At 42.5% G+C, this 19,460-nt stretch overlaps 1 protein-coding gene across 1 annotated transcript; it reads right to left on the reverse strand.

The window, feature by feature from the left end:
- Positions 1-2,345: 2,345 nt before the first annotated feature.
- Positions 2,346-17,629, reverse strand: kif4 (kinesin family member 4). The gene is made up of 31 exons (XM_058078586.2): positions 17,376-17,629; positions 16,157-16,290; positions 15,886-16,000; positions 14,689-14,876; positions 14,532-14,621; positions 14,130-14,296; positions 13,926-14,020; positions 13,687-13,806; positions 13,114-13,289; positions 12,170-12,231; positions 11,817-11,949; positions 11,683-11,741; positions 11,442-11,547; positions 10,647-10,754; positions 10,290-10,472; positions 10,067-10,170; positions 9,799-9,943; positions 9,308-9,418; positions 9,136-9,219; positions 8,925-9,038; positions 8,001-8,156; positions 7,809-7,906; positions 7,498-7,627; positions 7,234-7,404; positions 4,668-4,784; positions 4,518-4,595; positions 4,156-4,269; positions 3,306-3,464; positions 3,061-3,177; positions 2,817-2,924; positions 2,346-2,727 (listed from the first exon to the last, which is right to left on the reverse strand). Exons 2-31 carry the CDS (start codon positions 16,268-16,270, stop codon positions 2,527-2,529), a joined length of 3,723 nt encoding a protein of 1,240 aa, XP_057934569.2. The 5' UTR covers positions 16,271-16,290; positions 17,376-17,629; the 3' UTR covers positions 2,346-2,526.
- Positions 17,630-19,460: the final 1,831 nt, after the last annotated feature.

Here is a 19,460-nt window from a genome sequence, read left to right on the forward strand (position 1 = left end):
GAGAGTGGCCGAGGCCACAAGCGGCTCTCCAAGCGGCTCCCCTCCACGCAGGAGCTCATACTACACGCTTCCGTTCATTCCAAAAGGATCCCATACAAACATTCTACCCATTTCATGGGCACCGTCACTACCCTGCCATGTTTAACTGGATGGGATGGGATGGGAAGGCCTGCATGACTGAGGTCCTACAAGGCTGGGTCGGGACCCAAAAGTGGGTCGCGGAAGCATTTTAGGTGGCACACAGACAGCAAGTCAAACGTGACATTAAAATATGGAATATACAACTGACGCCTGACTTATTTCGAAATATTGGCATAATCTTCCTCCTCGCTCTATGGCCATTTCACAATTAAGTGCATTATGTGATTTAGTGATTTTTTTCATATTTTATTTTCATTCAATCATCATCTGTGTGCATATACTTCATCCTCATTTCCATAATTTGCATTTGATGGAAAAATTATAAAAATAAAAATGACTGAAACAAGGTCAAATAATATATGTAATATATATTTATAATGAAAATACATAACAAATTACTTCAATAAGTGTAAAAACGTTAAAGTGTAAAAACATACTTGAAAATAAAAATGACTTTGGTAAAAGTTTAAAATTAATAAATTAAAGGATATAAATATTTTTTTAAACAAAAGAATACAAAGAAAATAACTAAAACCTAATGGTGTTAGAAAAACATAAATATAAAAATTAAATAAAAAAAATAGAATAAGTAAATAAAAGTAAAAAATAAGTAAATAACTAAATATGAAATGAGAATGACTTTGATAAAAGTGCAAAAATGCCTTCAACAAAAGTGTAAAACACAATAAAAATAAAAACAACAAATGACCGGGTAAACAATGTAGAAAATAATTTTAATTGTTTTAATTAAACAAATTTTGTTATTAAGAGGAGGCTTACTGTAAGGGTACTAATGCACGGCCCGCCACTGGTAAATGTACATTACACGACTATCACTTTACTTCTGATCACCCTTTGCCCTCACACATAAACACTTATCTCTGCAATGCAATAAACCCGATTTGTGGATTGTTTTATTACATTGCTATATTTATACTTCATCACAGATGCAGTTGGATGACATCTGGGAGTGTGCAGACAGCAGACAATAATGGTTAAGCCTCAACAAAAGGAAGAAGTGACGTAGGTGTCGCGCACGCGCAGAACCGATCGCGTTTCCGGTCCGGGTATTGACAGTTTATGAACGTTCCGTTCTGATTTTTACTAAATAAATCATAAAGGATGCTTTATTGTAGCTGTGTACGTATTTCTACGTCTGTTTTAATACAATTGTGAATCGAAAATGAGTGTTTGGGTGTTAGAGTACTGTTTGACAAGACTCTGTCCACCCGGAAGCGCCCAGGCGTCGTGTCACATATTAAGTGTCCTCTTCGAGAACACTTTGGCACTTATTAAACATGTAGGTTTTATGTTGTACCCATGTACACACAATATTGTCTTACTTAATCTTTGGTGTCTTTAGTCTTCTGGTTGAAATAAACACTGTCCCCTGTGTAGTCGTATTCGTTGGCGAATTTAACGTTGCGAGTGGCGCCATCACGCGCCACCGAGACTGGCGCATGCGTGGAAAGATCGCTCCGATGATTAGAAAAAGCCAGTCTCACATAGCAAAACATTGAGTTCATGTTAGCCGTATCACATCAACATGTAAAATTAAGAATAATTGACAGTAGTTACACAAATGTGTTTGTAGCGTCAAAAACCAACCTTCTCCGTGTCACACAAAAAGCAGCTTGGAGTTGGGAAGTTTTAAAGTGCCATTTCCTCCTAAAATCATGTCGGTGCATGACTTGGGGAATGAGGAACTTTGCTGCTTCTTCTGTCCACGCGTATGAATCATCACACGTACGCACACAAGGTGTGTAAAGACGAGGATTAATCTAGAATTGCGTTGAAAGGGTGTATAACAGTAATAATACAAATTAATCACATCCGAGGCTTACAGTATAAAAGTCTTCCAGCCAGAAGCTCATCGATTAACCCCAAACCTGTTTTCATTTAGAAACACAAATACTCTGATCTTTGTCTCCACCTAGGGGTGACTACGACACATTACACAATGCCACCCTGAATGTTGTATTATGTTGGCTGTTTCAATGTAGGGTTGGAAATACATATTATATAATATATATACATATAAATACATATACTTATATAATGTATAAATATATATACATATATATAAATATAATACACACCTTTGTGATTTGACCTTTTTCTAAATGAGAGAAACCATCATATAATGCTTATAACGGCGACTGTTGATGTGAAGGACATGGCTTAGAGAAGCTGTAGAATGATTTTTGTGGCATAAAACCATTTTATTTCATTAAGTTTAGTTTTTAAGCGAAAAGAAAACATTTGAGCATTTTTTTTGATGATGTGAGTAAAATACAAAAAGCTCAATGTTGACTACATTATAAACACACCTGGCAGTTAGACACTAAAGAACTCCAAACCTGATGAAGTCTACTCTACAACAGTCTAAGATTCCTCTCCGATTGGAGCACAGCCCGAGAAGAAACTGTTCTGAAAACTTGGGAGGAGTCCTCTCTTCTTCTTCTTGAGTATGTTCACTGTGATTCGGTCTTTCCCCTGGTCCGCGTCCTCCTCTTCCAGGACGGGCTTCAACACCGACTCGAGGTCTGCTGGGCTGTGTCCTATGTCCACGATTTCCTCCAGCACCTGAGGAAAAACACAACTTCTGTGCAGTACATCCGACTTGGACACTCGATGTCGTCATTTGCTTTGGGGGGGGGGGGGGGGGGGGTTACCTTCTTGGTCGGTGTGCACGACGGTGGCCTGAAGAATGTGGTGTCCGGACTGGCAGTGGCCGGGTCTTCAAGAGAGTCTCTGGAGACATGTTCCACTGGACCGGCGTTCTGAAACGAGTAAAAGGTAAACACATGCCGATTACAGTAAGATCAGCGACCAAGGAAGACATATGTAGCTGTTACGTTAGATCAGCTCTGTTGTACCTAATGTTGCGACTAAGTGCGAGTTATAAAATCGCCTAACCTCCTGGTTGTCCATATTCCGACATTTGTCCTGGTCGCACCTGCAGTTCTCCCCACACGTCATTTTGCCTTTGCGGCAGCGGCACTGCTTGTTGCTACACCGACCTTTACACAAACACTGCATGCAAAAAAATATTTTCAGCCTTTCAATGTGTTGTATTGTTTTTTTGCATTAGCAAGTCATTTGCTGATTGTACAGACATGCAATGTAAAATCCTTTCTCAGCAATACGTCTGCTCTTTTTACCCCCGTGGCTTTTGTCCTCTTTGAGGTTCGGTGTCTTTTCTCCAGTTTCTCTGGACGCCACTCGTCCTCTTCCTCGTCTTCACTGGGGGACCAGAGGTCGTCAATGTGGATGGTCGTGTTCAGCTGCATTTTTGCTGTCGTGAAGCGCTTCCCTTTCGGCTTCAGAACACAAGCATGGAGCTAACGTGAGTATTCCCATTCATCCAGCTCATTCTATTCTCATGACGATGGGTCCATTGCAACTGGACACTTCAGGTTGTCTTACCAAGCGTTTTGCCCATCATCCAAGTAGAAATCATCAGTTCATGCTCAATGACTAGATAGGACAGCTCAACCCTCTGTAGCTGGCTTCATTTGTTCATGCTCAAAGACTACATAGCTATTGCTTAATCAGTTCACACTCAAACTAGATATACGACACCTGTAGTGCATCATCACTTGATGCTCAAAAGACCAGAAAGGACACTTCTAGTGCCTAATCGGTTCATGATCTGAGACTAGTTCGGACAGCAATAGTGCTTAAACGGTTCATCCTCACAGACTCGATGAGACAGGGCTAGTGCTAATCGGTTCAAAGACTAGATAGGACAGCTGTAGTTGTAGCTAGCAGGCTTCATCAACTAATGGTCAGAGAGAGCTTGGATCCTATCAAGCAGTCTTCATCAGTTCATGTACAAAGACGAGATAGGGCAGCTTGAGTGCCTCATCAGCTTGTGCTCAAAGACCAGCTAGGGTGGCTCTAATCATGAAATGAGTCATGAGACATCGAGCGAAGACAATGCGCCCTACGCTTTGGCTGGTAAAGTGAGGTCGACCGGTACTGATGATGCCACTGAGAAACATCCCGTACCTTCGGAGGAATGTACTCAAAGGAATCGTAGGGGCTCGTGTCGTTGTCATTGTTGGTGTGAGGACTCGGCACGAGGACTTTCCTTCCTGATGTAAGTTGGAGCAACGAGAGTTTCTGTGGAGAAAAGGACAAAAAGACCAAGTCAACATTGCAGATAAATGGAACATGTTCTTCACACGAGTCACGTCGACTGACTAGTCTGGCAACTCTTTACGTCAATCAGGGTTTAACATAAATGTGGAACTGATGGAAATGATAAACAACTCCGTCTGTCTCCTTTCTTGCTCTTACAAAGCACAGCTCTAACAGTCTAACATCCAAGACTGCATCGGTGTGGGACCCTGTGGCACTCCTGCACTTACCTGTCTGTACTGTTCATTCTGCTCCACCAGTTTTTGGTTCTGCTCACTTAAATTGCGCAATTTTTCCAGCTCCTCCTCCTAACAGAGAAGTGAGAAGAAGCTCGTCGCTGAGGAATATTTTCAACCGTGCTCAGTTGGTCAGAAACTGACCTGAACTTTGAGGCGCTGCAGGAGCTCCTTCTGTTTTGGACTCTCATCTTCCTGCTTTGCATCCTCCAACGCGCCACCAATGGGCTTGTTTTGGAGTTGATTGAGGAGATAAAGAACCTGCCGGGTGGGAAAATAAATCCAATATTATACAGTGGTAGCTCAGTTAACATCCAAAGCTGATGCAAAGATATTCCCGTGCTTTGCATTCGCTTGCCGGGTGAGCGTGTAATATGGCACAAACTGTTGTGTTTGTTGACGCGCACATCTTGAATTGCATGTCCTTGACGGAATCTCATGATACTTATGCAACCCATATGACAAAATTAAATGTCAACCATGACCACAGTCAGCTGACATGAAGCCCACCTCCTGATTCGCTGTCAACCAAATGTACCATATAAATGATTTGAATTCTGGGTTAACAGCTCAGCGGGAAGATGCTAAACCTTTTACAATATTTTAAGCCACTAGTTTGGGTGAAAAACGCCATTTGTTGGACGGCGGCAATTGCAACAGGAACTCCATTTCGGAAACGTGTTTTTGTTGTGTTACCTTGATTGCGGCTGTATAATTAATCTTGATAATTGCATCCATTGATTGTATAGTTGTAACGGTGGCAAGACACAATGCTAACCACTGGTAGAACATGCACCGCATGTAGTCTGATGGACGGAAATGCATTAAATGCATCTATGAAAAAGGATTATGAATGAAATATGTGGAATAATCTTTATTGCCATGACGAACCGTGAATTTGTTTTTTTTTTTTTGTCCCGTCCAGCCATTGGGGCAGATAGTATTGTTGATCTAAATGCCCTTACATGCTAGACAGATTTGCTCTGTGTCAGGAAAGGTGTTGGCTACAACTTCCCTGTACCATGAAATTTTATTTGCCGTAATTTGATGTTTTTGTTATGCCATTTGGAGCGACTGGACCGGAGCAAGAAGAAGAACAGAAAAGAAGAAGAGAAAGGTGGGGTGGGGGGGCAGTAGAGGGAGAGACAAAAACAGCAGCAACAAGAATTCCCATAACAACAACAGTGACAAACAGAACAGTTAAATGTCAATAATGGCTAGGGGTCCCAATGGAGATGATATCACTGAAATGAAACAGTCCAACTTACCAGTAGCAATAGTAACAATGAAGACATGAACCGTGATAGTAAACACAATTACAGCCATACGGTTACAGTAATTAAAATCTCACTGCTTGACATCATTATTACTGTAATAATAGCTTACCAATAGCATATAAACATCAGGGATAAGATGGTAGATTGTATAGAGAAGCACCCATGTGCTGTGAGTGCCCATATGGAGGTGTGTTGTGTATGTGAATGCGAGTGTGTGAATGTGTAATTGTCACTGAGAATGACAAAAGGAGAGAGACTGCCTTCTACCACCCAGCAAACCCCGCCCCACGCAGCCAGGTCAAGCCCCCACCGCCAGAGATCCTCCCGCCCCGTGGGTGTGGGCAAAGCCAGGGCCGACTCCCCAAGACCCGCCTCCGAAGCAACTCCCCGAAGAGACCAGCAAGAGGCCATGGAGGAGCAATCCCAACCGGCAACAGGGCGCCAGCAGGCCGGAGGAGAGCCGCACCCCCGAGACCAGCGGGAGACCATACCCCACTAGGGCAGAAGGGCATCGAAGGCCACACACCCGTGGGCACAGGGGTGCCCCCGCCAGCCGGAGGCGCCGCCCCCGCCCCCCACACACCCCCAGGAAGCAGAACCCGGCCCGCCCCAGGTAACCCCAGGCCTGACCACCGACATAGGACCGCCCCGGCCAGGACAGAAGAGGCCCGGGCACACTGCCCCATGGAGGACCGGGCGGTATACTAGATGAACGCCCTGCGCCAGACCCCTGCAGAGCCCCCCCCGTATATCTATATGGCCATATACAGACACACACACACACACACCCACATATATATATATATAATTATAATAAAACAAATCATTATTTATCTAAGTATTTAAAACAATAAATACATAAAATAATCTCAGACACACGCGCACACCCCATCCACTCAATACACACATGAACACACGAACTGTGAATTTTTGAGTGACTTGTTTATCTCTAAACCTTTTATCAGTGCATGTTTTCTGGCCTCGACGGAGCAGGTTTTTTCCCCCCAAAAATGACTTGATGAAAATGATTTCTTTAGAGTTTGACGATTGAAGGAAAAGAAAAGGGATTGCCCTGCAAACATAATTCTCTCTCCTCCTCCCTCTAAAGAACTCCACTCTCACTCTGGTAGTATGTATGCAAAGCAAGTGAAATCAAAGTAATAGTGATGTCAAATGTTCAATTGTTGCCTGTAATTATTTCTGCATACTTTTTCCTCCTTGTAAAACTATAACTGTTGTCCACAAAACGTGTTTTGTGTTAAAATATTTGGTTTCTGGAATGGATTGCTTGCATTTATATTATTTTCTATGGGAAAACCTCCCTTGGTTAGAGTCAGTTTTGGTTATGTAACAAATTAATGACACTAACCGAGGCATCACTATAGTGTTAAAAAAAATGAATAAATAAATAGGAAAAAAAGCTTATTGGCTACCTTCTCTTGATGCCTCTGTTCTAACTCCACGAGCTGCTGCTGGTGCTCCATATCCATGGTGGACATTACATTCCTCTCATCAGCCAACATTTTCCTTAAGTCCTGTCCGTTTCCTTTCTCCTGCTGGAGTTCACTCTCGAGCTTGGCTGTGGCCGTTGTTGCAGACACCAGCTGATGAAATAAGATAAAATGTGCATACATTACATCTGTTGTACAGGATTAGAAAAGACAAAATGTTAAAATGACTGGAAATAAAAACCTCACCTCAGCGACCAGGACCCTGATTGCACACTTGGCATCAACAATGTTTCTGATGGCGTCTATCCGCTGCTTAAAACGCCCCTCGCTGTCTGCAGCAAGGACCTTCTGCTGAAGGTCTGCTATCTGTGCATTCCTGTTCAAACGAGGGTCATTCAGTCTTGATGGAAAAAGGTGTGGTGTATGGCGCCAAGTTCGAGAAATATTCACTATATTAAAAGGGGGTTGGTGTCGGTTAACATGGAGAGATGTTTTACATCAACTACGCAGTGATTGCATGTCTGGTGCTGATCCGGTTGCTGTTGACTGACAGGTACCTGAGTTCCATCTCCGTCTTCAAGTTTTCCAACTGTTTGGTCACAGGGGTCTCCAGCGCCCCCTGGGTCTCCAACTCGGATATGATCAGTGTCCGACGCTTGAAGGAACGATACCAGCCGATAACATTATTATTAAAAAAAACAAAAAACAAAGTCGGTTTTCATTTTATAATGTACACTTCTTCAACTCACCCTGATTTTGGCTGCAGGTCGCTCCCCGGTGTCTATCTGCTGCTTGAGGTGGGTTATCTCCTGAGCCAAAGTTTTCCTGTCCTCCAGGAGGTCATTGAGGTGGCGCCGGGCCTCCTCTGTGCTAACCATCACCTCCACTTCATCGAGAAGCCACGTCTGAACACATGGCGATAAACTAAAATCAGTGGTCAGGAGTTTTGAATGGAGCAACCTGGGTGTTCATGGAGAAGGTCAATACGGTTGTCCCTTGTTACATCGCTTGCTCACTAAATCCGCTGCTTCATGGTTGACCTTGGCCTATGATTAGTCCAAAAATATTGAAAGACAAGTTGTATGTAGTATTGTGGTCACTAGGCATCAGTAATGTTATGAGACATGACCTTCCATCACATTACCTGTTACACTGCATGGAGATTGGCTGAGCCAGCAGAGCCCAGCCGACATGCCATGGCTGAGATCGAACGGGAAAAAAGTTCTCTCATTCTGTGTGGAAGTGGTAGGATTTTGACTCCTTTTTCTTTCGTTCCCACTCCGTTTGAAACACTTTTTTAAAGGAAAACTGCACTTTTAAAACATTACTTCATTCCCAACACACTCCCGCTCTTTCGTCTCTCTTTTCTGTGCATTCTAAAGATATAAGCAGTGGCTGTCTGTGATGTCTCTGCAGGAATACCGTAGTCTGCTCAATTTGTTGCAAACAAACAATAATAAGTGTAAAGGTGACTATAGGGGTGTTATTTCATGTTGAGAGGGCTCTAACAATGTCAAAACCCATATTTACAAAATCACAAACAGGAAAATATTGTGCTTCATACTGAATCCTACATTGCGCAAATTCACTTATGTGTTGAGTTTGGAGCCGATATAAATAAATACGTAAACAAGGGATGACTGTACTACATTCTGCTGTAGAACAAATGCTACCTTCACTCTCGCAGCCGCTCCCTCCGTCCCTCGGTTCGGATAATCTTTGCGTTTCTCTGCTGCTTCACTTCTCCTCTGCAGAGCATCTTTCAGTCGCTTATTTGCGGCTGCAGCCTGTCGTAACAAATATCATAAGAGATATTTTCTCGAAGCTCACATTTCAGAAATGTATGTATTAATGTGCGTGGAAGAATAAAGGAGGAAGCCGGACCTCCTCGGTTTTCCGACGCAGGACATTGGCCTGTTTCTGGAAATCCCGCTCCAGTTTAAGCAGCTCATACTGCCGTTTCCGATCCTGTAAGAAGTGGACATCCATGTAAAAAAAATTTAAATAAAGCATGGCAAACAGCAATTTTCCTGGCAGTGTCTGGAAGTCCACAAACCTTCTCTTTGAGTTGCAGCACTTCTCTGTCCTTCTGGCCTTTCCAGTGTCGAAATTTCTCAGAGTCCTCCCTCATCTGCCTCATCAGCTGCGTACGCTGGCCTTTCATTGCCTGCAAATACAAAAGGTTTTCCTGTTGGACTCCAAGACCACGACCTTTTCTAACACACCAACTTCTACTTGGAGGCCTGGGAGGTTAACAAATAAAGAAATCACACAATACATGAAAATGAACGTTATCATTGTATTGGCGTATGTATCCTCATCTCCCGCCTTCCAACAGGCATGAGGAAGAGGGTTCACTCTGTTCATTGGCTTGGCGCGTTTGTTCCATAGAACAATGGCATGAACAGATTGAGTACAGAAAAGTGTACTGCACTGCATGGTAACGTAGTAGAAGGTAATATAGTATTTTCCCCAATTGTACTTCTTGACTGACCCTCGCAGAGCCAGTCTTGTGACACACCTAGTAAATGGAAAATAAAAACCTACCTGTATTTCTTGTACGAGCTTGCTGACTTTCTGAACAGATGACTCTTTGAGCTTGAGCAGTTTTGATTGCTCAAGAAGTTTCTTCTTCATGTCTCCCAGCTGCCCCTCCAGCTTCTGCAGGCGCTTCCTCCGCTGCTCACTCAGGCTAAAGGAGAACGGAGCATGTGAAATAAAGACAAGGTCACTTTTGAAATGCAATATAAAGTGTGTTTAATGTTCATGTCGGCGCTGGCAGAAGTCATCTGGAAAGACATTTGTGAGAGCATACTTAGCCTGGTTGGTTTCTTTCTTTGCAGACTGAAGTGCCATGATAAGATCCTCTTTTTCCTTTTGCAGAGAATCCACGGCAGACTGTAGAGACTGTACATTACTCTGCAGGATTACATTTGAAATGTCAAACAACGTTGTCCCAATGTGATTATCCATGCACATCATGCTTCATCTAAGCAGTTTACGTCCTGCGCATCGTCACACGAGGTAAACTTTCTCACCCAATGCTCCGACTGCACGGACTCCAGCTGGCTGTCATTCTGGCACATCTTCTTGACGAACGCCTCCTTCAAACTCAACACTTTGTTGAGCTCAATCAGCTCTTTGGAGAGCTGGGCCTGTCGCAGTGCATGGTGGGCTGTGAAGCCATCTGGTGTGTCTTTGCAATCAGTTGCGTTGCAATGCTAAGTGGAAGAGAGGGGAAAGCGCTGTAGGGTATATTCTACATAACCACACACTCACAATTTCAATGTTTGGTTAGCCTAACTAGCATGTTTTTGAATGGAAAACCCATACTAGGATAGGGCAAATATACAAATAACACACGGGAATTTCAATTGGAAAATAAGTCAACCTACTGATGGAGAGTCATTGGATTCATTTTTACTGCCATTGCCGGATCCATCTGGCACGTCCACCCCTGCAGCCATGGCGTCAATGGAGGCAGCAATCCCCGCACTCTCGCTCTTAGAGAGAAAAAAAACATATGAAATATAAAATGAAGTGTTCACTAATCATTTTGTGCCTTTACAAAAAATTATCAGTTTACAGTGACATATTTGACAATACAGCAGAACCTCCATTTTCGTACAGCGCAACAGTGCTCAAATTAAATCGTTTGCGTTCTAGCTTGGTGTGGCTTACGGCCACAACAGGAGCCCGAGCAAGCGATTCCCGTGCCTGTTGTGTTGTCATTAAAGCCTGTTGTTCCGGCCATCAGGTCCGGTGCTTGTGTGTCTCACCCAACATTACAGTAACATTACCGACACCAAATTGTCCATAGATATGAATATGAGTGTGAATGGTTAAGCGGTAGAAAATGAATGAATTACCGACACCTAGTGACCTGTGTAGAATACTGCATGTCATCACAATGTCTTTGAATGAGTCTTCTGCATATTTCTATTTTGGTTCATTTAGCCAATTTACGTGGTGCGAAATGACTCTCACTCCGTTTCCTGCATGTAAAATTATAATTATTCACAATAAAATATGTTTTTAGATCATATTTCTGGGTGTCTTGTACTGATTCAATGGATTTCCATGATTTTCTATGGTTTCAGAGCTTTTGGAAGAGGTAAATGACGCTGTGTGTTCAATACACTTTTCTTGAAGGCCTGTGGAGCCGTTCAGACTTCAGCTGCCTTTCTTACCTTGAGCTCCAAGATAACATCCTGTAGGTTCTTCATCACCTCCACATTCTCCTTCAACTCTTGATCTTCAAGTGTCACCAACAGTTTCTCAAGATTCACAGTGCAGCTGAAACAAAGCCCACATGGGTGTCTGTTGAGGCGGCTATCAATTGCCAGGGGGCGTACTGATCCGTAAAAACGAACCAAACTGTAAAGCAACTAACAAGCACATGAAAAACACGCAAGTCTCCCCAAAACTTACGCTGCATGGTGCTGCAGTTGTTCCAGTTTGCTTTGCAGTTTCTCATTTGTTTGTTCAGTCTACAATGAAAACAATAAGCAACATGGATAAAAATGTAACAAATGTTACAAACACCCAAGACCAACACAACTCACTGTGATGATCTTCTCAAACATGAGGGCGGTTTGTACGGCTGCCTCACTCAGCTCCTTGCTCAATTTGTTGTTCTCATCCTGCAGAATATGGTTCTGTTTAAGCAGCTTATTCACATTTTCTGCAGATTCGGGCCTGTGGGGGGAAAAAAACCCCAAAAACACTAGTAAGCACCATCGGTATTTGTCAGGAAGGGCATCTGGAATACAAAGGGCTCAAGCCAAAAATCAGTATGCGGATCAAAAAGAGCCATAGTGGCGTCTCCATAAGCAGGAAAAAGCAGAATCAAAACAAAAACATGGCTGTAATATCCATACTGACTCCACTGATCATAAACGCAAGAGTGGTGTCTTACCCAGACAGCACTGGGGCAACTCCTCCACGCGCATGAAGCAGCATCACCTGCAGCTCCTGAACCTGTGGACAAAAGGCACGTTTCCCCGGCCACATTAGGTACGCCTGCGCAGTCAAATGATATCCCATCCCTACGACATCATGAGCTGCTCTCTCCACCTCCACCTCCTGCCCTTGTGCAGACGGTACAGGTCATTAAAAGCTTGGTGGTTAGCATTGCAAGCATGCTAATCACATTTGTGGATACATTTTGATCTCATGGGAACTTGCCTCAATAGATGAGGTGGTCAAGCGCAAAATCTCCAATGCAATTTTGGAAAATGTTAGCACTTGGCAAAATTGCGCCAAGTACCAAAAGTGCAGCTGTCTCTTGACTTAGCATCATGCCATGTAAATGTGTGCAATTTACTATAAAGATATGAGTTAAAACACTAACATATTAACAGTTAGCATACCAGCACCTGCTAGCAACATAGCACATTTTTACAGTGAACCTACATCATGCCATGCCTAAATAGCATATTGACATGAGCAAAATAGCTAAAATGCTAACAGCATGTTAAGCACGAAAAGTTCCAATGCAGTTTTATAGCATGTATTTATAGAGTGGAAGAACTAAAATGCTAACAGTTAGCATATTAGCACCTGGCAAGATAGCACTAGGTAGTGAAAGTGCCAAGTGCTATTGTGTCCCTACATCATACCATGTATTTGGCTACAGTAAGACATAAGCGAAATAGCTAAAATGCTAACTGTTAGCATATTAAGACCTGGCAAGATAGCACACTGTGCTATCGCGTCCCTACATTATGCCATGTACGTAGTTACATTTAGACGAATGGCTACAATGCTAACATTAGGATGTTGGCAACTTGCCAGACAGCAGAAGCAGTTATTTCCTCAAAGCAAATGAAGATGGAGTACGTTTTGCGGCTTTCTGTGTACCTGTTGCTTCAAACGGCTCATTTCTGCCGCTCTGGGGTCAACGTTGACGACGGGCTTGTTTTTGATCTTACGAGCTCGGTCAGCGTATCGCAGCGTGTTGATGGTCTCCTCCATGTTGGAGTCTGCAGGACTGACGCACGCAATCATTAGCGTGTGGCTGTTGCCTCCCAAGGAATCTGATGAAAGAAAGAAACAAAGGAACCCAGAGTGATCAGTTTTATCCCTTATCCTGTTCAGGGTTGGGGGTGAGCCGGAGCTCATCATTGCTGGCTTTTTGGGCAAGACTGGTCACCAGTCAAAGTGCACATAAACAAAGAGGGTGGGAAAAAAAACGAATTACTCAGCCTAAACCCGCACGCTAACAACACTGCTATCATGCCACCTATCTGGAATGCAAGATAATCAAAAAACTTTCTTTGTTGCTTGAAAGCTGATGAAAGAAGATGAACTATGACTTTAATCTACAAAAGACGACACAAGCAGTATGCACAATGTTTGGCTGCAAATATGATGTGAAGGTCCTCAAAAGGGACGATGCATCTGGGACTGACCTCGAAATAAATCAAAGCTTACCTTGTAACAGGCGAGTGAGTTTGGAGTCTCTGTAAGGGACAAAGGCATTTTTCTTGCTTTCATCCCCCAGGGCACTGATCACATTACCCAAAGACAAAAGGCCTCGATTGATGCTGATGCCTGAGGATGAAACGTTATTGGGGACACCGTGACAGGGCACAGAAGGTTTGCGCAGCATACATCATGAGGTGAATGTCTAATTCAAGGTTATGCTGAGCAGAGGCTCGGAGGTGCCGCACCTTCTTTTAAACGATCACCCTCCGCTTTGGTTTTCTTCTGCCTCTCTGAGCCGGCCAGATCCACAAGGTGTAGTTTGGAAACTATGGAGTCAACTCTGCCAAAACAAAAGGTTTGCCTTGTGTTTTTATATTTCACTACAGTGCCATTCAGACCTTCACTACATAAAGTACAGTACAGAACAAAAAAAAAACCCCAACACTAACTTGTCTTTCCCTTTGCGCTGCTCCAGGGTGATGGTGAAGATGGCGTGCGAGCGTGACGACGCGGCATTCATGGCCGTGGAGCCAACAGTGCGAGCAGAGTTTCCGAGCTCCAGGCAGTTCACCATCTCCTGTTCTGAGACCACCTGCTTCTCTGTTAACCCCACAATCTGGAAATGGACATGAAGTAGAAAGTTCAAATACCAAGACCCACATCACTACTATCAGGAGAATTATAGAGTGGAGGAGCCGGACGGATGCGCCAAGCAACCTGTGTGATGCTAAGGAGGTCAACGGATTATAGGGCAGGAGGAGCCACTTGGCGTGGCCCAGCAAGACGCACTGTCTTTGGGCACACGCTCTGGGCAGCCGGTGTGACGCCACTGAAGTTTTTTTAATACTTACCTTAATACCTTCTTTGGGGTCTTCCCGAATGCTGATAGCAGGTTTATCCTTAGCGGTAGACAACAAATCCAAAACATCCTCGTTGTAAATCTATGATAAAAAAAGTCAATAGATGTAAGAAACATTTAAATTGAGTCAAACAAAAATGTCACACAACCTCCAGATATGACACTCCCAGGCAGAACTCAGAGTCGGCCCTTTCCTTTTCGTGAAAGATCCTCCTGATAACTCGAGGAATAACGCCGACAGATGGCTCATTCTCTTGGGCAGACGTGTACGTGCCCCCCATGGAGAAGGTCTTTCCGGATCCCGTCTGTCCATATGCAAGCACTGTAGCGTGGTACCCTAAAAAACAGCAAACTCTAAAGATGTACAGTAATCCCGTGATTGGTTCCTAACCCGAAAGATTTTTTTCTTTATAGATTTCATATTTTTGTAGTTAGAACATGGAAAATCTGCTGACAACCTTCCTAAATGAGCTTTTCTGACATTAGAGCCCCCCAGATATGAAATAACACCCCTATAGTCACGTTTACAAAAATGGCAGACACCACAAAAGTAAGAGATTTCAAACATAAATAAGACTTGTGTCGTGTGGGCCGCATTAAATGTGTTACAGGGCTGGGAGAGCAGAGTGGTTGGTGGACAGGAAGTGATGTTGGGGATTCAGAGTTGACGTGGGTTACAGCTGAAAAAATAGTCTGTGTCTGTATTGGGATTATTGTGCTTGATGTGAGACAATTCAAACCGGTCAATTGGCCCCAGACCCAATCGTGGTTAAGTGAATTTCATAAAACGTAATACTTTTGTAGTTATACATAGAAGACCTATTTATGAGTTTCTAAATACAGTTTTTAACATCATTAGAGCCCTGTAAACATGAAACACTGCAGCACCCCTATAGTCACTTTTACAGACCTGATATTTCTTGTTTACATCACCATGCGCAAGCTACAGGGGTCACTGCAGAGCTAGCTAGTTTGGATGCCCAATTTACATATTCTAAAATCAAGGAAGTGTTTCAAACGGAGTAGGGAAGGACAAAGAAGCCACAAACGTACCACTTACACACAGAATGAGAGGAGAACCTTTTTTTTGCGCTAGCTCACACATGACATGTTGGCTCAGCTCCTTGCAGTGTGGAAGGTCATGTCTGATAACATTACTGATGCCTAGTGACCACAATACGACCTACTTTTGGACTAATAATACCTCATAGTCAACCATGAAACCGCTATCATTTATTATAGTTTTTTTTAATCACGATATAGGCAGCAGAGACTAATAAGCACACTTTTGAAAAAACACGGTGAAGCAGCAGCAAAATTTGAAGAGCAATGTGCAAGGTATGTACCTTTAAAGAGCCCACACAATAAGGGGGACACTGCAGTGCTAAAGACTTCCTCTTGCTCTGCAGTGGGATCAAATACATAATCATACGTAAAAGCCTTCTCTCTACCAACGACCACCTGAAAGAAAGAACATGGAGAAAAAAATGAAGACTAACATTAACGCTGTAATTTTCTTCCAAAGACTCCTGATTTGTGTATGGTTATTGCATTAGTCCTGATTAGAGCAGGGAAAAAATAATTTGATGACAATTGATTTTGATGTGGAATACAGACCTGTGGCTCCCCTGGTACGAACGTGAGGCAGCATTGACAACCTTCATTTATTTCTTTTGGCACCAAGGGACGACACCTTAAGGCGACCCGCACCTTTTCCTCATCGGTGGTCATGGCGTTCCAGTCTAGGGAGGCTACAAGAAAACATGTCTTCAGGACTAATCCATTTCATGCTTAGGCTCCCATTGGGGTTGGGAGGGCAAGGCGATGAGCAGTGAGGAGATACAAATCAAACTTCCGATGTAATTATATTAAGAGGTACATTTTCTTGTCGGTACGTGACAAAAAATAAAAAAATAAAATATTAACAAAATAAAGTAAAAAAAAAATAAAAACTTAAATTATATTATGAAAGCAGGAAGTGAACAAATGTAACAGTTACTGATTGTAAAAGTACCAGATGGAGGGGTAGGATTTAATAAGCTTTGCTTCTTCCTACTCCTTTTGGACATGTGGAACTGTGAACTGATTATGGGATGCACTCAATTGTAATCTGATGCATGTTCAAATGAAATTAAACCATTTTGCCGCCCCCTAGAGGCCAAAATTGCAGCTGTCTCCTGACTTTGCATCGTGCCATTTAAATATGTGCAATTTACTATAAAGATACTAGCAAAAATACTAACTTACTAACAGTTAGCATGCTAGCACCTAGTAACTTAGCACTAAGTACCGAGCATGCCTACGCATTTTTACAGAGTGCCTACATCTTTCTAGAAGTTATGACTTTCAGCGCTGATTTGAATGACAGAAGGTGATGCTGTGAAAAATTCATACAATATTAAATGAAACCGAAGGGCAACGATAGCCAGAAAGGTGCCCTATCAGTAAGGAAAACAAAATACTGGTTGTGTCACGTAATACCAAGAGGGGAAAAGTGGAAAAATACTCTCGATGCGGTGTTAAAAATGGAATAAATACGTGCGTGTCACATTCTGACAATACAGTCTTTAGACAGCTTAAAGTTGTACTGTACAAAGTGAACAACACTGAAAAGTTACATATGTAACTCATTCATGCCACACACTCAAGAGTCAGATGACTGGATCGTCATCATTATCGTTAAGTTCTGATAATGCTGCACATCATCCATTTACTGGACGCGCATTTTTTAAATGAAAAATGTGCCTGCGAGTATAGAAAATCCAAACCGTTTCCAGTCCAGCTTTACGTAGGGTTAGCTTAGTGCTACTATTAGCGTAGGGTTAACTTGACTCACCTCTCGGCTGGTTTCTGTCACAATGTTTATATTTCACAGGGACGGGTCCAGTAGACGCAGCTGATATTTAACCAACAACCACATTAGTCATTCCAAATCAAAACCGCACCATGAAATAATGTTTATCCAACGTTATGAACTTATTTCAAAACAATACGTTTGAAAGGAGTGGAGTCAGAGTTCCGGCCCGCGAATTTCAAACATCGAGCTCCGCCCTCTTCTTCTTCGTTTTCCCTCTGCGTCCGCTTGTTCTTCTTCTTCGTCGTCGTCGTAATTCGCAGTAGACTCACATGTTAGTTCCGGCTTAACACTGACACCAACAGGCCGAAAAGAGAAATAAGAAAAACAATATGCAGGACTAGATGTGCGATACCACTGATTTGGTTTCTGATCAGATACGGAGCAAAATTCACTCCGGTGTTGGGATACGGATCCGATGCCGATGCTTTGTGTTAACCTAATGTGTCTGGTAAAAAAGCAGTGTATTTCATATCATAGCATAAAGAATACAAAGTATTTAATACATTAATTAATGAAATAAATAAAAAATAATATAAAAATAAAATACTAATTTTAAATAAATGAATACTTTCATTATTATTTTAAATATTCGAGAAAAAAAATTTAAACCCTGAATTGATTTAGCCGGATGATTTACAATATTGCCAAGCTAATATAAAACAACGGGGAAAAAAACAAGGACAGAATGCTATAAATTATGTGAAAATTCTATTTTAAATAATAAAAAAAGAAAATATGTAAATTAATAAAATAATTACAATAAATGATTCATTATTAAGTGCTTTAAGAATGAAAACAATTCACACATGCCTCTGTTTACGATTGCTCAACATTTTTACAGACAAATATTTCAGACAAACATAACCTCAAATGACTGAAATATCGAAAGAATCAATATTTATGAAATTATGACAAATTATGCGAGTTAGCAAGGAACCGCAGAGTCAACCACTGATGACATCACAGACTGGTGACAGACCTGATTTCTGCTTCTAGGAAGGATATTTTGTGACAAAAGTACATTAACAACTGTCAGATACACTCTGAAGGGAACATTGATTGGTTGTCATTGTGTTTGGGCTTGTTAAGCATCAGTTGATAGGCTCCCATTGTAGTTGGGAGGGCAAGGGGAGGAGCGGTGAGAAGACATGAAAATGGAAGCGCATGTGAGAGTTGTCGGTCTAGTGAATGTGGAAATTTACATTTCCTTATACTAAAATCACGATGGCAAACTGAAGATTTTGGGGGAACATTTACCCAATATCCTTCCTCCTGGAGTTTGAGACTAAAGGTAGCAGGCAGCTCTGAGTGGAATGGAATGTAAACTGAGGTAAACTTTTAGTGCATTTTTTCAACAAAACACGCGGACCGGGTGCGTACGCTAACCAAGGTTTCAATGTAATTATATTAAAGGTACACCCCCCCCCCCAAAAAAGAACCCCATGGAGGTCAGACCACTCATAGCACCAGCGATCATGAAACAATAAGCATCCCGAAGACCACAAGAAAACGTGTTTTCAGGATGAATCCATTTAATACTGAGGCTATCGTTGTAGTTGGGAGGGCAGGGCAATGAGCGGTGAGGAGATGTGGAAATAGAAGAGCCCGATAATGAAAATAAAGTTAGCAGACAGCTCTTGGTACTATTCTCAAATACAGTGGAATGTAAACCAAGGTCAAATTTTGGCGCAGAGGTTTTCAACAAAACACGCTAACCGAGTGCGTACGCTAACCAAGGTTTCAATGTAATTGTATTAAAGCTACACCCCCCCCCCCCAAAAAAAAGAACCCCATGGAGGTCAGAGCTCTCATAGCACCAGCGCTCATGAAACAATAAGCATCCCGAAGACCACAAGAAAACTTGTTTTCAGGGTTAATTCATTTGATACTGAGGCTATCTTTGTAGTTGAGAGGGCAAGGCGATGAGCGGTGAGGAGATGTGGAAATGGAAGAGCACGATGATGAAAACAAAGTTAGCAGGCAGCTCTTGGTACTATTCTCAAATACAGTGGAATGTAAACCGAGGTCAAATTTTGGCGCAGAGGTTTTCAACAAAACACGCTA

Source organism: Doryrhamphus excisus, linkage group LG1 (assembly GCF_037039965.1).
Source record: "Doryrhamphus excisus strain RoL-2023G ecotype Guam linkage group LG1, RoL_Dexc_Guam_v1.1, whole genome shotgun sequence".
NCBI lineage: Eukaryota > Metazoa > Chordata > Actinopteri > Syngnathiformes > Syngnathidae > Doryrhamphus > Doryrhamphus excisus.